Source organism: Monodon monoceros, unplaced genomic scaffold (assembly GCF_005190385.1).
Source record: "Monodon monoceros isolate NGI ecotype Baffin Bay Population unplaced genomic scaffold, NGI_Narwhal_1 Super_Scaffold_16, whole genome shotgun sequence".
Taxonomy (NCBI): Eukaryota; Metazoa; Chordata; class Mammalia; order Artiodactyla; family Monodontidae; genus Monodon; species Monodon monoceros.
The window spans coordinates 3,169,158-3,189,851 of NW_021703772.1; the positions used below are offsets into that span (position 1 = coordinate 3,169,158).

Sequence of the window (20,694 nt, forward strand, 5' to 3'; positions counted from 1 at the left end):
CACGTAGTGACTTGCATCTGATGGAATGTGGCAGAAACGACAGAGTGTGACTCCTGAAGTTAGGTCACAGAAAATACTGCAGCTTCCATCTTGCTCTCTCTCTCTCTCTGATGGCTCTTGCTGTGAAGAAGCCAGGTGTCATGTTGTAAAGACACTCAAGCAGCCCTATGGCAAGGCCCATGTGGTGAGAAACAGAGGCCTCCTGCCAACAGCCATGGGAATGAGCCGTCTTACAAACAGGTCTTCCAGTCCCAATCAAGCCTCCTGATGACCACAGCCCAGGCCAACATCTTGACTGCAACATCACGAGAATCGCTAAACTAAAACCACCCAGCTACGCCATTCCTGAATCCTGACCTGTGAACTCTGAGATGATAAATGTTGCTTAAGCCCAATAATTTTGGGGTAATTTAACATTACCCCAAATAGTTTTGCATTAATAGTTTACAAATACAGTATGCTTGTTTTTAGCTTTTACGTTACTTTATTATTTTCAATATAGTATTTTTATTTGAAAAGAAAATGGAATCCATAGCTTAAAATGTTTACTATTTAAATATGAAAGGTATGACTGACTTACCTCTTGTTGCTTCTTTTACACCTAACAGGAAGCAGAGTTTTCCAAAACACAGGAAGTCATTCTCACAATAGCATTAACAGACAGGCCACTGAGAGAGCCTTTATGATGCATTCTAACCTCCTGAAGAGCGTTTCTAATGTGATCTCTGTGCCAAAGGAAGACACGCATGAGCATCTGCCCTCTCCAAAGCAGCACATTCTAGATATGGCTAAGGTACTGAAAGGAACGGTAGTTTACTTACAACTTATAAAACCACTTAAAACGCAATTGTAGTCACTACCTGCCAGCTTTCGGATGTAGTTCAGCCAGTCTCTCCATGATCTTGGTAAAGCTACGCAGGTTCGATGTATTTGGAGGTACAAATTGAATAGGTGCATCAGGTAGTAATTTAGTGGATCCAATATGTTTACAATTCTTCTTGACACCCTAAATAAACATTTTTAAAGTTTTATTTAAGTCAGTAACGATTACATAGAAATAATCCAGCTTATTCTCAATTAAAAAATTACAAATAGTAAAATCAAAATTCCTAAGATATTTATGTTGATTTGGGATTAGTTTTTCTACCAAGTAATTTTACTTGAGATGTATTCAGGGCCATTTATTTAAAAAATGCCAAATACATGATGAAGTATAATATATGGGCTATGTCGAAATTAGCTTTTCTCAAACAGGATTCTCATCTGATCCACAGAACACAAAAAATGATGTTAACTATTTTCTCAATTTTCCCTAAGATAGGACATAACTATTCCATTCTAGATGCGTAGGAGAGAGAGTCATTTGCTATATACAATGGATATCTTAGGCTTAGGACATGAAGGCTGAATTCTCTTACCCAACCTGACAGAGAAAGGCTGGTCTACATAGTAATTATATGTACATATTTATATCATATATTCTATCTTATTTACTAAATGTTCAATGTACACAAACTATATGCCCAGAACATGCTGGAGTGGGGGTGGGGAAACTAGTGCTATAAAAAAGAACCTCCATCACTTATGTATCTTATAATTCAACTGAAGAGAAATGATCAATTAATTACTATTAGCCATGCAAGTAGGATATAAATTATATGAAACCACTGTACATCCCATAAAAGTTCAACAAAGGAGGAGCGGATACTTTCAAACCTAGATGAAACGTCAGGGTGAGATATACAAAATATTAGATCTACATCAGAATAGTACATATTTTACTTATTTGCTTATTGCCTTATCTCCTTCATTAGATTTAAGCTCTGTAACAGCACAGATTTTTGTCTGTTTTGTTCATTGCCACTTTCCCAGTGCCTACAATAGTGTACACAGTTGGTATACTGTTTATTGAATAAATAATTTTGGGATACAATAAGTTTAAATAGTAGTTGGAACCACAGAGAGGATGGGTTTCCCAAGAAAGAGCCAAACTGCTAGTAAATAACAGTAGCTACTATTTACGGAGTACATTCTCCATGACAGGCACTGTTCCAAAGAATTTTCTGAATTAAACTCATTTAAAGCTCACAACATTTGTGAGGCAGGAACACTTACCCCCATTTTATTTTTTATTCTTTTAAGATGACTTTATTTATTTTATTTATTTATGGCTGCATTGGGTCTTCGTTGCTGCATGTGGGCTTTCTCTAGTTGTGGTGAGTGGGGGCTACTCTTCGTTGCAGAGCATAGGCTTCTCAATGTGGTGGCTTCCCTTGTTGCAGAGCACGGGCTCTAGGAGCGCAGGCTTCAGTAGTTGTGGCACTCGGGCTCAGTAGTTGTGGCTTGCGGGCTCTAGAGCGCAGGCTCAGTAGTTGTGGCGCACGGGCTTAGTTGCTCCGTGGCACGAGGGATCCTCCTGGATCAAGGCTCGAACCTGTGTCCCCTGCATTGGCAGGCGGGTTCTTAGCCACTGTGCCACCAGGGAAGTGCCTATCCCCATTTTAAAATAAGGAAGCTCAGACACAGGGGGCAGTAACTCGCCCAGCCCATGAGTAGGTAGCAAAGCCAGGTTATGAATCTGTTGTTCTTAATCATCACTACCTCTTATTATAGATGATATTTTCTAAATGAATGAACATAATGAAAAAATGTTGAGAATCTGAGAAGAAAGGTGACAATAAACTGCTAGAAAAGTAAGAGTATAGTTTAACAAAGACAGCAGTTAAGAGCTGCCCTGTCCACACACTCTAAGACAACATACTCCTACCCTAGCCCACGGTGCCCTATTTATTTATGACACATAACCTTCCCTCTACCAACTCCATGACCTGCTTCCTCAGCTAACAAGACCAAGAGTGGTGTTACCTGAACTCATGAACACCAAAATCATGGGCTGGATCAGATTTCCTGTCTAAAGAATGTGGAATTGGAACAGAGCAAATGAGTTAGTCAAATGATGACAGGAGCTTCAACTGGAAAGTACTGTAGAGTTAGAGTTTAGCAAAATAAAGCCTAATGGAGGAAGAGAGAAGTCACGAGCAGACAGAGAAAGCCAGTGTGCAGAGAGAAACAGGAGGATGGAGCTTACAGGCATGCAGAGGCAAGAAACCAGGGGCACTACCTGAGAGAGGCAGGGAGGAGGCACAGCTCCCAAATTTCCAGCTCAAGCGCCCGTAGCCTGACTACAGTTTGTTTCCTTCCTTCCTATTGTGGATTGAGGTTATGCACCAAAAAACCCATCCTAAACACAAAGTGTCACTGAGATGAAAGGAAAAGAGATGAAAGGAAAAGAGTTGAAAGAAAGGAATGACCGGCACCAAATAGGCTAAGTGGTCAAAAAGAAGGTAGACAGGGCGAAAGACCAATAAAAACGTCATTAGTGACTATAGAAAGAGCACTGTAAATAAAATTTTAGAGACTTGGGTCAGATTATTAGGATGAAGAAGAGAAACAATCAAAGAAGCCCAGACATTGGGTATAAACTACTTGGTTGGGAAGTTTGGCAGGAAAAACACAGAACAAATAAGGACGGTAACTTCAAAAGAATGAAAAGTCAAGTGAAAATGTGGTTCGGATTAAGAAGAGTTGTGCATAACTGTGAGTGGAGAAAGGTCTGTGAGTACAGAAATGGCACTAATGGTACAGAAAAATAATGGGATAACTCCAGGAATTAGGAAAGGATGGGGTAAAGGACATAGGGAAAAGAGATCCCTTTATCTTATTCTTATGGAAAAAACCAAAATTCATTTATTCAACAAATATTTATTCTTTCATCCATTTATTAAAAAGGAATTTTCTCTGATCTGTAGAGTCAAACTAATTCCAGTAAAAATCCAAGGACTTTTCTAATAGATAGTGACAAGCAGAATTATGAAATTTATACAGAAAGGCAAAGAGACTAGAATAGCCAAAATAAATTTTGAAGAAGAATGAAGTTGGACTTCCTATTTCAAGACTTACTATATAGCTATTATGATCAAGATAGTGTAGTACTGGTGGAAAGTTTAAGAGATAGAAGAGAACAGAGAGTCTAGAAATAGATCCACACAAATATGGTCAACTGATTTTTGACAAAGGCACAAAGATAGTTCAGTGGAGACAGGATAGGCTTTTCAACAATGATGCTGGAACAATTCCATACACAACACAAAAACACAACCAAAAAACCAAAACCACCTCAATTCATATCCCACACATTATAAAATTAACTCAAAAGCTTTGTGACAATGGGTTATGCAAAGGTTTCTTAGATACAACATTAAAAACACAAGTTAAGGGACTTCCCTGGTGGTGTGGTGGTTAAGAATCTGCCTGCCAATGCAGGGGACATGGGTTCGATCCCTGGTCCAGGAAGATCCCACATGCTGCAGAACAACTAAGCCCGTGTGCCACAACTACTGGACATGTGCTCTAGAGCCCGCGAGCCACGACTACTGAGCCCGTAAGCCACAACTACTGAGCCCGTAAGCCACAACTACTGAAGCCTGTGCACTGCAATTACCAAGCCCATGTGCTGCAGCTACTGAAGCCCATGCGCTCTAGGGTCCTCATGCCGCAACTACTGAGCCAGCATGCTGCAACTACTGCAGCCCGCGCACCTAGAGCCCGTGCTCCACAACGAGAAGCCACCGCAACGAGAAGCCCACGCACTGCAACAAAGAGTAGCCCCCACTCGCCACAACTAGAGAAAGCCCGTGCGCAGCAACGAAGACCCAACACAGCCAAAAAAACCAACAAAAAACCCCCCACAAGTTAAAAAACAAAACAGCGACAAACTGCAATTGGTTAAAAATTAAAACTCCTGCTCTGAGAATGACACTATTAAAAGAATGAAAAGACAAAGTACAGGCTGGGAAAACGTATTTGCAAAGTACATACCTATCTGATAAATGACTTATATTCAGAATATTAAAAAACTCACAGAACTCAGTAAGAAAATGCATAAAGCTAAGTGAAAGAAGCCAGACTAATAAGGCTATATAATATTCTACTCACAGGAGATTCTGGAAAAGGTAAAATTATAAGAACAGAAAACAGAGCAGAGCACAAGAGAATGTTTTGGGAAGATGGAACTGTTCTATACCTTGATTGTGATGATGGTTACATGCCTGTGGCATATGTCTAAACTCATAGACAGCAAAAAGAGCGAATTTTACTATATGTAAATTTTAAAAAATCTATGGAATGCCTATAGGATGCCAGGCATTTTGCTGCGCAGTGGGGAGACAAGAGTGAATAAGCCAACTTTATCACCTTCCATGTGGCATTTAAAACTTCAATGTGGTAAAGATGAGAGCATGCATAATAAAATGACTATATTTTATGGTTTAAATAATTATGAGATGAGGTTAGCTGTGAAAAAAAGAATGATGAAAGTGTTAAGTAGCTACTTATAGAGTAACACTATCCAAGAATAAAGAGATACAAAGACTGAAAAGCACTGGCAGAGGGCCTAGTTACAGAGAAACGTTGTCTCTGCGGCTAGGCCTGTAAAGATCTGTGCTTCCTCCAGGGACAACTGGGGTTGTACAAGAGCAGGTTAGGGCGGATCCAATGTTAGGCACAATTCAGACTAATGTCCTTATTCCCACTTCAAGACTGCTGTCCTGGAGTTATCTGTCCTACAAAGCTACTTATCGCAGTATAGTGGATATATGAAGACCATTTAAGGGCTTGATCAAGAAAACTAACCTTTTGGTCAAAAGCGAAAAACTCACTGTCTTGCTCAGATCCCAGCTGCTGCCTCGGCCTAGTTCTAGGCAATCTAGAAACAGAGGAGGCTGAGTTGACTTCTTTGCTGATGTTTTTCTCCAAATTACTGAAACTAACTTTATTTCCACTTTTGGACGAAAGTGGTGATGTATATTCTCCAGGAGTTTTGACAAGCCGCACATTTACTGATTTCCCATTTATTTCTGTACCATTCATTTCCTTCACAGCCAGCTTTGCATCATTGTTTTTTTTTAAAGCAAGAGATGCATATCTAAAATATAAAAGCAGAAAACCAAAAGGTTCTTTGTTAATGACTTTAAATGGCCTCAAACTTCATTGTGTAACTACTGGCTAGCATATACCTTTTATAAGAATAACTGCTCTTAAAAATAAGTTACTATACTTACCTTGGGATCAGGAAGAATATTAAGATAACTAAATACAAAAAATTAAAGATGGGAAATAAAAGGTAGTTAGTATTTCTTCTGAATTATCACCTGTTAATTTTATATTAAAATGTAATGTAGGGCTTCCCTGGTGGTGCAATGGTTGGGAGTCCGCCTGCCAATGCAGGGGACGCGGGTTCGTGGCCCGGTCCGGGAAGATCCCACGTGCCGCGGAGCGGCTGGGCCCGTGAGCCATGGCCGCTGGGCCTGTGCGTCCGGAGCCTGTGCTCTGCAACTGGAGAGGCCAAAACAGCGAGAGGCCCGCGTAACCAAAAAAAAAAAAAAAAAAAAAAAGTAACATTTGCAAAGCTGATATATGACACAGTTGTACAGATTAGTGTTCTCGGGACAACTGGTTATCCATACCAAAAAATTAAAATTAATCCCTATACACAAACATAACCTCCAGATACAGAGAAGACATAAAGGTGAAAGGCAAAATTTAAAAACATTTAGCAGAACACAGGAGAGAATGTCCTTATGACCTTGTAGTGAAAACATATGCAGTCCAAACAGAGTTGGAAAATCTAACCAGAATTTTAGCCATAAAATTGAGAAAGCTGGGCAAGAGCCATCCTTCTGAAAGTGCCAGCTCCAGATAGTGCCAATGGAAGGCTATACACCAAATCTGAAGAGCAGCTGCCTCCAAAGGATTGGACTATGGATCAATTTTTATAACCTCCTTACACTTTTGTATTTAACTGTACTTCCTAAATTTCCACACAGAATGTATAATACTTCAAAGTAATAAAGAACCATAAAGTTTCTTTTTTTCCAAAGGATTCAACAAGACACTAAAAGAATCTTTCACATCAAGTAATACTCCTAGGAGTACAACACTACTTTAATATAACGAAATATATTAACAACATATTAATTAATAGGTCCAAGAAAAGCATATGATCTTAAGTGAATCCATTTAACACAAAATTAAACACTTATTTTTAATAAATTTCAACCCAACTACAAATAGGATCCTTTTTTAATTTATAAAGATTTTCATATCTGAAATAAAAAGCTATCATTTTTTGTGATAAAATAGTAAAGGCATTTCCATTAAGCTATCACCATTCTTATTTGATACTTTTGAATGTTCTGATGTCACAAAACAGGAGGTTAACAACACACATACTGGAAATGACTATATGTAGATGATATAGCCATCTACCTAAAAAATAAAAAAGCATCAACTAAAAAGTAATTAAAATAAAAAATAATAAAATTAAATATAATTTTCTGAGTACCTACTATATGCCAGCCTTTATTTCTACTGGTTTACTTATTTATCTCATAATAGTTCCACAGTAATGCTATGTAGGTACTATTATTATCCTCACTTTATAGATGAAGAGCCTCAGATACAGAAAGGTTATTAAGTAACTTGCCCAAATGTATTCATCACGTTACTGACGAAGCTGAGACATGAACCCAAGACACTTGCTGTAGAGCCCATTCTCTTAACTAATGCACTCGACTGCCCCCATGAAATGGTATGAAACAAGATAACTGCAGAAAAATCAATAACTCTCCTATATCTCATTAGTAACAAGTTAAAAAGTATAATGAAAGAAAGATCTGATTGAGAACAGCACCAATTAAGGACTATAGCTATTTGTCAACGTGTATCCCTCTACTAGGCTGGGAAACCCCTGCGGGAATGGCGCCTGGCTTAATCACCACTGTGGTTCATGTTCAGTACAGAACAGACCTCTGTTAGAACCTAGGGCATACCCAGTAAATGTACATTCACTGAATCTGGGAAACATACCTGTAATTAGGAGAAGAATCATAAATTGAAATGTCAGAAATTTCATATTTCTGGAAATGAGACCTTAAATCAGCCTAAAAGAAGATAAATAAAAGTTTGTGAAAGGTAGAAAAACAATCAAAATATGAACAATTAATAGATTTGAAAGTGAAGCTCAAAAAATAAATCCTGGCATACCTCAGACACTGAAGGGCAGAGCCCACCAACATGTATCAAGTAACCTTTATCTCTTCGTAAGGGTTCAACATTCTTCATTTCTGCTTGAAGATAAACATACAACAGAAGGTAATCATTATTTTATCAATATTTTTAAGAGAAAATGTGAAAATTGTTAAGTATTTCATTTTTTATTATCAAAAAGATTATTATAAAGTTATTAGCAAGTACCAGCGCTAGGCTGAAGATTAAGAGCTTGGAGTACAGTGTCAAGACTTCTGGGCTTTAATCATATGTTAAAAACAAAGAGGTTGGACTGATTGATATTTAGTCTCTTGTGACTCAAAGATGGATCAATAAATAGGTAGTCCTGGCTGTCTGATGGAAACTGAGAAGCTTTTTCTGTTCACTATGTACCCCACACCTGCGAAGTGCCTGACGAGGGTTTAGAGGAAAAGAACGCCTGAAGGAATACTGATGTTGGACTAGAGTAGGGAGAGAGAATGATGGGCCTCTATCTACTAACTAAATCTTGGATTTAAGCTTTTAGCAGACAGTTTTCTGGAAGAGAAATGAACATTTTAAACTGATTTACTCTTAAAAAAAAAATGACATCCAAATGGCCGATTTTCTCATTTTTCATATTTATAAAGAAATACAAACAGGAATAAAATATTAAAACAGTGCAATCCCCCAAAATAATACAGAAGAAGATAAGCACTATTTTATAAATGAGCTAGGTTAGGATTTCTTGGTAAATTGTTAAGAACCAACCTAGTGTAAACTTCGGATCCTCTTTGTCTTGTACTGTTTGATTTTCTTGTATTCCTGAGAAGTCAGCTCCAGTCACGTTCTCTTTAGCATCAAACCAGTCTTCACTTATTTCTCGGTAATTTGTGGAGTCTGAGAAATTGAACACACTTAGCAAGGAACTATGTACAATGTTTAACCGTGAGAAGTTATCTGAGTGACCTGCTTCCCAGTTTTACTTTAATTAACACTGATTCCTAGCTTATTAAAAGCCTTACTTTTCTAATTTTTAATTATCCTTTATTGAAGAAGAGATTTATCTTTATAGACAGAATAACAATGAACATCTTTAAAAACGGGTTAAGCCGTACCGCAAGTCTTTATTTCACTAAAAAAGGATCCTTCTCTTCTCATTGAGGACAAAACTAAAAAACAAAACAAAAAACCCATACAATTTACAGAGATACAAACTGGACAGAAAAAAGAATTTTCAAAATGGAAAACATGAACCAGAAGAACAAAAGTCTGTATTATTATTTGGCATTATCAGATATATTAAGTAACCTTAAAGATATCAAGTAGATGTAATAAGAACATACTTAACATTCATAATCTGAATGATGCCATTCAATTAAAAATATTTACTTTAACTTAATAGATGGGCACGAGGGGTATTTTAAATCTTATTATCTGCTTTCTGGCAATGACACAAGACAAACATTTTTATACTGACCTTTATCATCAAGTTTTAGTTGACTAAAGTCTATATCTACGTCACCATTTTTTAAACCATCCTCTTTGGGTGATGTATCTTGTTTAGGATGACTATTGTCAGGTAATAGAGACATCTGAGAATTAAAATAATAAAAACAACAATAATAAATAAGGAGTAACAGTTATTGCACTCTATGTGACAAGCATGCTTCACTGGCATTATTTACCCTCACAACAACAAAGGCTATGGGACAAAATCATTATCGACCCAGTTTATGGGTGAGCAAACTGAATCTAAGTAACCTGTTGCTTTATGTCTGTCACACAATGAGAATTATGATTTGAAACTAGTCTATGTATAGTGACTGTATGCGCTAACACCACCATTATTTAGCAAAGTGTGGCATCCACACACTAGAAGTACCTGAGATGATTTTTGGAGCTGCACATGTAAGTATTTTTCACATTAACATCAACAGCTATATATTTAATGTGTGCTTATATGTACCTTTCATTTATGGGGAGTGATATTTCTTTCTCATACATAATAAGTTACTCTTCACAGATAAATTTTTTAAAAGAGGAGAATCATTTAAAAAGTACAAATCAAATAACATTACAGGTAATACCTGGCTATGAAAAATTGTGAAGATGGTACATAAGTAGCTGAAATTTAGAAACACTACACTATACAATGCTGGCTTTCATGAATAACTTAATTTAGTAAGGTGGGTATTAAAATGTAATCCTAACAAAGTAGATATTGTTTTAGAGCCAAAATTAAGATTATAAAAATGTTATATCTGCATCTTTTACTTTTAAAAAGATTTATTATTCTGCCCAAATAATCAGGTTACACCATTGCTACCTTTACAATGATGAAAAAAATAAAAAAGTAAAAAAACAAAACCCCTCCAGAACGTTATATATCATTAAATGGACAAGTTGTTTAAGCAAACTATGTAAGAAATTTGAAGATATAAAAATCTGGTTTTAGACCTGTTAATTCTTTGTGGATAACTGAGATTTTGTTTTTTTAAAGAGCAGAACAATGGAATAAATAATTTGCTAAAATAATTTACTTTTAATCATTTATCTTAATAGAAAGGAATATAAATCAATTATTTATTTCACTTTTGGCTTTGGGATGCATCTTATTCTTTAAGACTACCCAAATAATAATATAACCTCAGGGTTAAGACTAAAGTCAGAAAGTAGAAACAAACTTCAGGGGACCTCCCTGGTGGCGGCCCAGTGGTTAAGAGTCCGCCTGCCGATGCAGGGGACACGGGTTCGTGCCCCGGTCCGGGAAGATCCCACATGCCACGGAGCGGCTGGGCCCGTGAGCCATGGCCACTGAGCCTGCGCGTCCGGAGCCTGTGCTCCGCAGCGGTAGAGGCCACAACAGTGAGAGGCCCGTGTACCGCAAAAAAAAAAAAAAAAAAAAAAAAAAGAATCCGCCTACCAATGCAGGGGACATGGGTTCGAGCCTGGTCCGGGAAGATCCCACCTGCCGCGGAGCAACTAAGCCTGTGCACCACAGCACCACAACTACCGAGCCTGCATTCTAGAGCCCGTGAGCCACAACTACTGAAGCCCGTGCCTAGAGCCCGTGCTCCGCAACAGGAGAAGCCACCGCAATGAGAAGCCCACGCACCGCAACGAAGAGTAGCCCCCGCTCGCCACAACCAGAGAAAGCCTGCGCACAGCAATGAAAACCCAACGCAGCCATAGATAAAAATTAAAAAAAAAGAAACAATCTTCAGTTTTCCTACTCCATTGATAATGGAATATAACTCATGTTTCTCTATCACTTCACAGTTTGCAGAGTGCTCTTACACAGATTGTCATCTGACAAACATTTCCTTGGGGGAACAAGAGAGATTAAGAAAACCTACGAAAGGCACTTAAAAATTATTTTCATCATTTCAGCAAAGGAGGAATGAAAACTTTGCCCTATCTAAAATAAATGGGATATTATTATTTTAATTAATTATTTATTTTTGGCTGCATTGGGTCTTCGTTGCTGCACGTGGGCTTTCTCTAGTTGTGGTGAGCGGGGGCTACTCTTTGTTGCGGTGTGTAGGCTTCTCATTGCGGTGGCTTCTCTTGTTGTGGAGCACGGGCTCTAGGCGTGTGAGCTTCAGTAGTTGTGGCTTGTGGGCTCTAGAGCGTGGGCTTGGTACTTGTGGCACATGGGCTTAGTTGCTCCCCGGCATGTGGGATCTCCCTGGACCAGGGCTAGAACCCGTGTCCCCTGCATTGGCAGGCGGATTCTTAACCACTGTGCCCCCAGGATATTATTTTATACTATCTCATGCGATGAAGGCATAACCATATTAGTTTTTACTACATTGCATTAACACGATGGGGGCCAAAAATTATGATTTGCCAGAGACACTCAAGGTTTATACCAATCGTCATGTTGAACTATTAACATCACTACCTTTTTTCATCCTCAGAAGTCTCCTGATTTGATGATAAATTATGTGGTCATCTTACCCAACATATACTATTGACATCCGTTTGATCAGGACATTACGCTCCTTCTAATCAGTTATATCCCTCAAATGGCAGTACACAAAATAAGCCAGCTGAGTGAAAAGAAGGATGCGAGAGCTTCTAAAAATTATAGTATACTTTGTGCAAGGCATAAGATTAAAGATTTACACTTGATGAACTACTCTAAAAAAATCTCACTTGAGAGAGTGTCTTTTTCAGGCTTGAAGAACCATCAACATCACGTGTACTTTGATTATCTAGTTCAGAATCTGCTCCTGAAAAGCTAAACAGATAAACATTTCATTAAAGCATTTATCAATGTTCTGAATAAGGACCAAAATAGAAAACAAAGTTAACTGCATTAGCAATGTTTAAGATCTAATGAATTCTAAATTAGATGAAAACATAACTTACATATGTGATTCTTCTTTCATTAGCTGGAAAGAAAGAGAAGGGAAGAAAAAGCTTTTAGCGTAAAATGTTTCCTGTCTAAATGAAGTAAAAATTTTATTCCTAAAACATAAATACATACCCTGGAAGCAAAAGCAGAGAAGGTAGATAATAATTTTGATTCTACCGATAGTGGAGGCAGCTCTTCCAGTGGTATACCCTTGTTTATCTTTTCTTTCAAATTCACATATCTAACTTTCAAGTCTTCTAAAACTGTCAGCAGAGCTGATCCTAATTCTTTCTTAGTAGAATTACTTGATAAATTCCTGTTCAAAAGTTACATTCACAAAACTAAATTACTTAGGCCAAGCCACCCATTTAAAACTAATGTCAAATTATACACTTAATTCTAACTCTACTAGATCCCTAAAATGTTTTCTTTTAAACGTTTAGTAAAAGAAAATGAATCACAGAAGATGTGTTTTTCCAGGGGCAAGATAAGCAATCCTTGGTATACATATAAGCCGGACAGAATGTGGTCGAATGTCACGAAAAACCCTCCAACTGACTTCATCCGAACTTGGACTTTATAAAGAAAGCCTGAATCTGTCTTTTTACTGGATTCATCATTCCAACATGCACTGTTGCCTCTCCAGGAAATTACAATGTACTACTTTTTAAAGTCTATTACCCCTAGGCCAGTTAACAAAGCCAGTTATAATCCACCCCTCTCCTGCCCTTTAAAAATGAAAACTAAAGAAATTTTCTAGAATAAACTTAAAGTTAGTGATAAATTTCTAGGAAGATACAGATTTAAAATTGACAATCACCTATAACTATAAATAGAGAATAACCTTTAAAAATTGTGAGTCACTATGATGTACGCCTGAAACATATAATACTGTAAATCAACTGTAACTCAATAAAAAAGCAGATAATAAACAAGCCCTAACAATCACCTATGTAGTCCTTCTCTATTTTCCATTACAAGTTTGTAAATATCACTGCAATGCTGATGACACATTTGATAGTGAACATTTAAAAGGTGCAACTCTGCTTTGATGGCTCTCTGCATTATTTGCTGACAGCACTTTGATGGCAAATTCTTCTCCATCTCTTTAGAAAGTTGAGGTTCCCTTTGAAATAAAAAAATTGGATTAGGTAAGATTCCAAATATTTTTCTGTGTTGATGACATACCTCCAGAAACAGATTTAAGATTTCTTACATTTCTCTGTCAAGTTTAAATCAATTTCTACTAAAGATGGAAAAGGCTGAAGAAAACAAGGATGTCAAGAGTCAATGCTAAATATCTTCTTTTTAGGACTTCCCTGGTGGAACAGTGGTTAAGAATCCGCCTGCCAATGCAGGGCACACGGGTTCGAGCCCTGGTCCGGGAAGATCCCGCATGCCATGGAGCAACTAAGCCCGTGCACCACAGCTACTGAGCCTGCGCTCTAGAGCCCGCGAGCCACAACTACTGAGCCCGCGTGCTGCAACTACTGAAGCCTGCGTGCCTAGAACCCGTGTTCTGAAACGAGAAGCCACCACAATGAGAAGCCCGTGCACCACAACGAAGAGTAGCCCCTGCTCACCGCAACTAGAGAAAGCCCGTGGGCAGCAACGAAGACCCAACGCAGCCAAAAATAAATAAATAAATAATTTATTAAAAAAATAAATATACTCTTTTTAGAATTCAAGAGAGTAAATAAATCTCAAATTCATACTTCATTTTACCAAGAAAAGAATTCTAAAGTAAAGTACTAATTTATCCAGAATCAACAGATTTTTCAACCTAAATCAAGCACTGGCCAGCATTTTTAAAAGTTATAAACATTCTGGAGGGAAACTGTTTTTAAATGTTATCTTTTAAACAGAAAATAAAATTTACATTTTTCTTAATAATAATAATACTTATGTTATTAGAAGCAAATATTTTGCTGTTATAACAAAAAGCTCCAAAATCACTACCTCTTTGAATGTTAATAGTTCTTCCCTTGCTAATACTGGCCACTTCTAACTATTCTCGATACATCTGCCTCTGGAAACCAACTCTTCTATTTAATTTTATAGGACTGGATACCAGATCAAACTCATTAGAAGAATAAAGGATGAATGAAGGAAAAAGCAAATGATCTCAGAGCATAAAAACCAATTTGACTTCTCAGAGACTTCTCCCTTTCCTCTCCCCCACCACCTGGTTCTCCATGGATGCAAAGTAAATTATACAACGAATTAAAATATCCCAGTAAAAGTATCTGTTTACTTCTTCAAATATATGATGTTTTCCAAATGTGCTATTTTGTTTTGGACTACAGGGGATTAAATGAAAGAAAACGAAAGTAATAAATCAGTGTGGGTTTGGGTTGGATAAATAAAGAAAAGATGCCATGAGTTTTTCTGAAGGAATTATTCAGACTGAAATCTCAGTAAGTGGAAAGCTTTAACATTCTACATTGTTCTAATATTTATTTCTTTCAAGACAAATGGCTGAAGCAGACGATCTCTTCAAGTCACTCCTGGCTATTATTCTATATGGTTAAGTACCTACACAAAAAGCAAATTACTATTTTGATCATATGTCTGACTTACCTTTCAGAATGTTTCTTTAAGTCTGTGAAGTCAAATGTTTTCCTTAATTCCAGGGAATCCTGAAAACATGATTTAAGATCAAATTAGACATATGCGACAAACAATAATACATGTTGTATCTGGTAAGATGTAAAATCCAACTTCGAACTGACTTTGTGGCAATAGCTGCCAACAGAGAAGAACAGAGTTGGTAGCAATCTATTCACCTTTTTCCTTCATCCAGCATTTTCTCACAAAAGCCTCAGAAACCCCTGATATAATTCAGTGAACCAAAATATTTACATTAGCCTACAGTGCCTCTATTATTAAAGTCAAATGAATTTTTATTATTAATCATATTGGTTTTACCTTATTCAGGAAATTTCCCTTAGGTTTTAAACTGTCAATGGAGACAGATTTCCCCAAAGGTCCTTTTGTCACAGCCACCTGTGGATCTTCATTATCTTGACTGTATGCCCAATCTGTGTTACATGCCACACTTCGTTTCTCACTTTGCCACTCATCAGGCCATTTTTTATTTCTCATTGTTATCTCTGTGTTGCTTGATGTACATACTACAGAAGATCTTGTGCTCGTCGCCCTGCTTGTTGTGAAACAAGCCCTAAAATCAGTGCTAACATCTACTGTTTGATTAACTGTGACTGTACAACTTGCTACATCTGTAACTGATTCGGGACATGGTCCTTCCATATGGTGAAAGCAAGCTTTATTTGTGGTACTGCCATTAGCAGCTCTTAGGGAGCTACCTTCTTCTATTGCCTGGTTATCTCTGATTGCAGACCTTGGTAGAGTAACAGAAAAATCTAAGGCTGGGTTAGGGGTGTTTTCTAGGCTTTTATAACATGCAGAAATTACTGAATCATCAAAAATAGAGGTCCAGGAACTTTGACGATCTTTATAGGGCTGGAGTAATGTCTCTAAAACTTTGTCTTGTGGTAATGTGCTTGGATTTTCAAGGTGCTGTAACATTTTTTTCTCAACAACTGAATTTCCACAAAAATCTTTACTTTTAGTTACTTGAGACTTCACTTTGCCAGTATAAATTTTAGTTTTTAATGCTTTCTGAGGGTTCAAGAAACCACTCTTAGATTGAGATTCCTGGTGTTCAAGAGGGCTACCCTTTAGTACAATTGCATCAAATACTGTGTGGTACATTAAACTAGTGTCTTGTTCCATACACTTTCCATGTTTTGGTTCATGATATTCTCTTAACATAACAGAATTCTGAAATTTGGAGACATGAGGTGAACCTTCTTGTCCATAAACATCAGCTGAATCTAAAGAGGTGCTAGAATTACTTTCTAATTTAACATGATTATCTTCTAGATTGCTAGCACAATTAACTCCATAACCTGAACTTCTTAGTCCCCAAACTTCCAGATTAGATATGTTTAATGTTTTCGTTTGGTCAAAAGATAAGTGGTTATTTATATATTCTTGTTCTTCTGCACTGTGATATTCCTGCTGTGAGTCATCATCTAGATCACGCTTTTGCACATCTTCAGAATCATCATCTGAAATCTGGTAGATTCTTTCCAAGCCAACAGTCGTATCACCTTGGCGATGCAAAATATCAAAAAACACCTCCTTCCTTTTCTGCATTTCATAACCGAACTCTGAATGTGAATGAATAAGGCTTGCACTCTTCAGTTTTGGCCCTGAGTGATGTGTAGAGTAGGTTTCGTTCAGGAAAGCGCTGTCAATCCTACCTTCAAGCTCACTTGACTGAGAGTGAGCACTCTCCATCTTAGTATTTGGACTCACAGGAAAAGATGGCTCCAACAACTCTAGTTTGTCAATATTGCTGATTTCTTTGTCACTAGCTCTTTTTTCTAATGCCAAGGAATCCCAGTCATAATCAAGAAAAGTCAATTTGGCTTCTTTACAACCATTAGGAGATAACAAATTTTCTTTTCTACGATTAGAAGGCTCATCTGATTAAAATAGAAAAAAGGATAAAATGTTAGCAGAAACATTGCAGAATTTAAACACAAGACCTTAGATGTAATCTGGCCTAAGCTCTTCCCAATGGAGGAATATACTTTTTACACTGTCCATAACAAATATCCCTAAATAGTTGCTGCTATGGACTGAACTGTGTCCCCCTCAAAATTCCTATGTGTTGAAGCCCTAACTCCCCATGTGGAGACAGGGCCTCTGGGAGGTAATTAAGGCTAGATGAGGTCATGAGGGTGGCACCCTCAAAATGGGATCAGTGCACTTATGAGAGAAGAGACACCACAGAGCTTGCTCTCTGTTTCTCTCCACCATGTGAGGACACTGCAAGAAGGCGGCCATCTACAAGCCAGGAAGAGAGCCCTTACAAGACCTGACCATGCTGGCAGCCCCATTTGGACTTGCAGCTTCCAGAACTGTGGAAAAAACCAAATATCTGTTCTTTAAGCCACCTCCATGGTATTGTGCTATAGTAGCCCCAGCTGACTAAGACAGGAGCTAAGATTCTTCTTGAACTCTTTCAGTGGCAAAGCATTTACTATTTAGATATACTACTTACTATTACTATTTGTAATCTCTGGGTGCCTCCTAGTGTCCTAATATCAACCTTAGGCACTGCAGAAGTAAGACGAAGAAGACATGGGTGCTGTACCATGCTGCTGATTAGCAGGTAAATGCTTAAGAAAGGAGAAGTAGACGTCAGAGAAAACTGTACATTTAAAAAGTGTTTTGAAACAAAATAGTTATTTTAGGCAAATTAAACAGCATACAAAGTTAGCTGGGTGAAAAAACATGGCATTTTCAGGAAATTATAAGCCAGCTTGTCTGGAGTGAAATAGCTCTAAGGGAGTGAAAGGAGCTGTGAACAGAAAGAGGCCTTTTATGAGGTGTTAAGGAGTCTGGTTCTTATCCTAACACGGAGGACCACTGAAAGCTTCTTAAAAGGGTAGTCATGTGAATGCAATTGAGTTTAGACACCTCTGGCAACAGTAAGAATGAAGGCTTGAAGGGGGAGACTGAAGGGAGACAGACCAAGAGTACAGAAATGGGACTGGAAAAGAAGAGACTAGTATAAAAGTTCCACAACTGACAAGACTTGGTGATCAATTAGAAATGGTAGATAAGGGAGAGAGAGATTAGTGGCTTTCAAATACATATTTTTTTTCTTTAAGAACACAATCAGAAACACGTTTTATATCAAGATCTAGCATATATGTGTCTGTGTAACAAAAATTTTACAAAACAGTAATTACTCCAATTATGTCCAAAGTATTCTGCTATTTTCTAGTCTATTTCATTTTATTAAAAAAAAAGCTGATCACAATCAGCTAAGCTGACTTCATGACTCAGCAATTAGCTACCACCTGCTTAAATATCTTCCTAGGATAATGCTAAGGGTTACAGCTTGGTATTACAGATGAGTGGGAATATCTGGTGCTAAAGAGATAGGGACTTCATGAAGAGGAGATTTAGAAGATGAAGAGGAAAAGCAAGGGGCTGGGGAGGGAGGTGGAGGGAGAAGATAATGAATTCAGTTCCAGGCAAGTGGAGTTTAAGGTTAGAGATAAAACACCCAGATGTGAATGTCTAATAAGCTGTTATAAATATGGGGTTGGAGCTAAGGACAGTAGGGTCAGATACAATTATAAATTCATGTGCTGATTGTGTTTTTCTTAGAGATTTGTATAGGAGTTCATGATATATTCTGGATACTAGGTGTTTGTTTTTCACATTTATAATATAAGTGACTTTCCCCCAGTTTACTGGCTATCTTTTTTTTTTTTTTTTTTTTGCAGTACGTGGGCCTCTCACTATTGTGGCCTCTCCCGTTGCGGAGCACAGGCTCCGGACATGCAGGCTCAGTGGCCATGGCTCACGGGCCCAGCCGCTCCGCGGCCTGTGGGATCCTCCCGGACCGGGGCACGAACCTGCGTCCCCTGCATCGGCAGGCAGACTCTCAACCACTGCGCCACCAGGGAAGCCCTATTGGCTATCTTTTAACTTTTTATAATATTTTGTCATGCCACGGGCTTTAAGATTATTTAGTTAAATGAATCAGTCTTTTCTTCTCTGACTTCTGGGTTTGTCTCCCTGGCCTTCCCTACCACATGATTATAAAAGTATTCTTCTATAACTTTCCAATTCTTTGTGTGGGTGTATGTGTGTAACATTTAGCCCTTTCACACTATGTAGAATTAATGCTTCTCTCTAGCATGAGGTAGGACTCTAACTTAATTTTTTTCCAAAAAGGATCGTCAGTTGTCCTAATACCATTTGCTGAAAAATCCAGTTTCCCGTCTGACTTGAAATAGCATTTTTATCACATTCTAAAGTCCTCTTAATAGTTACAACTACATGTATTCATAAGCATATAAAGGTTAGTCAACTTGCTTTTTATACCCTTGTTGATTATTCTCTCTTCTACCATTATGACAGAAAGAGAAATTTTAGATCCATGTGAAGAAACAACATACACAACTTCGGTAGCAGAGGTCAACCTGCCCACTTTCTACTTATTACCCTGAAGGCAACTGTACCTGTCAGTACTTCCTGAAAGCCCGCCTGGACAGAAACCCTCTCTTCTGGCTCACCTTCTCTCTCCTAAATCTTCCATTTACCTGAGAGATCCTATGTAGGCTGCCCATATTTACCAAAAATCACCTGAGTCATCTGTCAAGATAAAAACATGCTGAATCTTACCTTACTGGTAGGAAGGCTTAAGATGTAGCAACACTGGAGAGGGAACTATCAAGTCTAATTACATTTAATACCTCTTTCCACCCAGAATAAAGCCAACTGGACTAGCTTCTCACCTTTCTGGATGTTTCCATTACTGTGGTAGCCTTTACCAGAAGCTGTCTCAACCACTTCAGTGGCCTGCATCACTCAAGGACGTATATCCTAGAAGAAGTATAAATATTGAACTGTTATTATACTCAGTATTATATTTTAAAAACTATTAGAAAAACAAGAATCTGACAAAGTAGTAATTATAGTCAAAGATTCTAATATCAAAGGCCTAATAAACGAAACTTGTAAGACATTTGAATAACTTTTTTTAAAATTAATTTTATTTATTTATCTTTGGCTGTGTTGGGTGTTCATTGCAGTGCGCGGGCTTTCTCTAGTTGGAGCGAGCGGGGGCTACTCTTCGTTGTGGTGCACGGGCTTCTCATTGCGGTGGCTTCTCTTGTTGCGGAGCATGGGCTCCAGGTGCGCGGGCTTCAGTAGTTGTGGCACACGCGCTCAGTAGTTGTGGCTTGCGGGCTCCAGAGCACAGGCTCAGTAGTTGTGGCGCACGGGCTTAGTTGCTCCGCGGCATGTGGGATCTTCCCGGACCAGGGCTCAAACCCGTGTCCCTTGCAGTGGCAGGCAGATTCTTAACCACTGTGCCACCAGGGAAGCCGTGAGTAACTTTTTTAAAGGCGTGGACAGCTACATAAAAGACTGTATTATTTAAACAGACAAGACATATTCTTCTAAAATTTCCAAGGAACATTTAAAAACCGTGTTAGACTACCCAAAAAGTCTTAATCCAAAAAACAGAGTACTAAAGGCTACAATGTGACCCTATTTATGTCAAACCCAGAACAAAAATGTTTCCAAAACAAATTGTAGACTTATTAAAAACTAATGACATGATAAGTCCCTACAATGAAATATCTTTCAGCAACAGAAAGGAACAAACTACTGATATATGTAAACTGGTG

The 20,694-nt window shown here is 38.0% G+C and overlaps 1 protein-coding gene across 1 annotated transcript; it reads right to left on the reverse strand.

Annotated features, from left to right (window-relative positions):
- Positions 1 to 601: 601 nt before the first annotated feature.
- On the reverse strand, positions 602 to 19,867 carry RBM44 (RNA binding motif protein 44). The gene is made up of 14 exons (XM_029225599.1): positions 19,798 to 19,867; positions 15,377 to 16,962; positions 15,029 to 15,087; positions 13,398 to 13,574; positions 12,581 to 12,764; positions 12,463 to 12,485; positions 12,247 to 12,331; positions 9,566 to 9,680; positions 8,857 to 8,985; positions 8,104 to 8,183; positions 7,927 to 8,000; positions 5,692 to 5,983; positions 861 to 1,006; positions 602 to 725 (listed from the first exon to the last, which is right to left on the reverse strand). Exons 1-14 carry the CDS (start codon positions 19,865 to 19,867, stop codon positions 602 to 604), a joined length of 3,144 nt encoding a protein of 1,047 aa, XP_029081432.1.
- Positions 19,868 to 20,694: the final 827 nt, after the last annotated feature.

What these genes read in the sequence shown, in the direction of transcription:
- RBM44 (XM_029225599.1), bottom strand. Translation starts at nt 19,867, where the DNA reads ATGCAGGCCACTGAAGTGGTTGAGACAGCTTCTGGTAAAGGCTACCAC. An exon ending in ATGAAAGAAGAATCACATAT is followed by an intron (nt 12,332 to 12,462) that starts GTAAGTTATGTT and finishes TTATCTGTTTAG; the next exon opens with CTTTTCAGGAGCAGATTCTG. An exon ending in GATTCTTCTCCTAATTACAG is followed by an intron (nt 5,984 to 7,926) that starts GTATGTTTCCCA and finishes TTTATATTTTAG; the next exon opens with ATATGCATCTCTTGCTTTAA.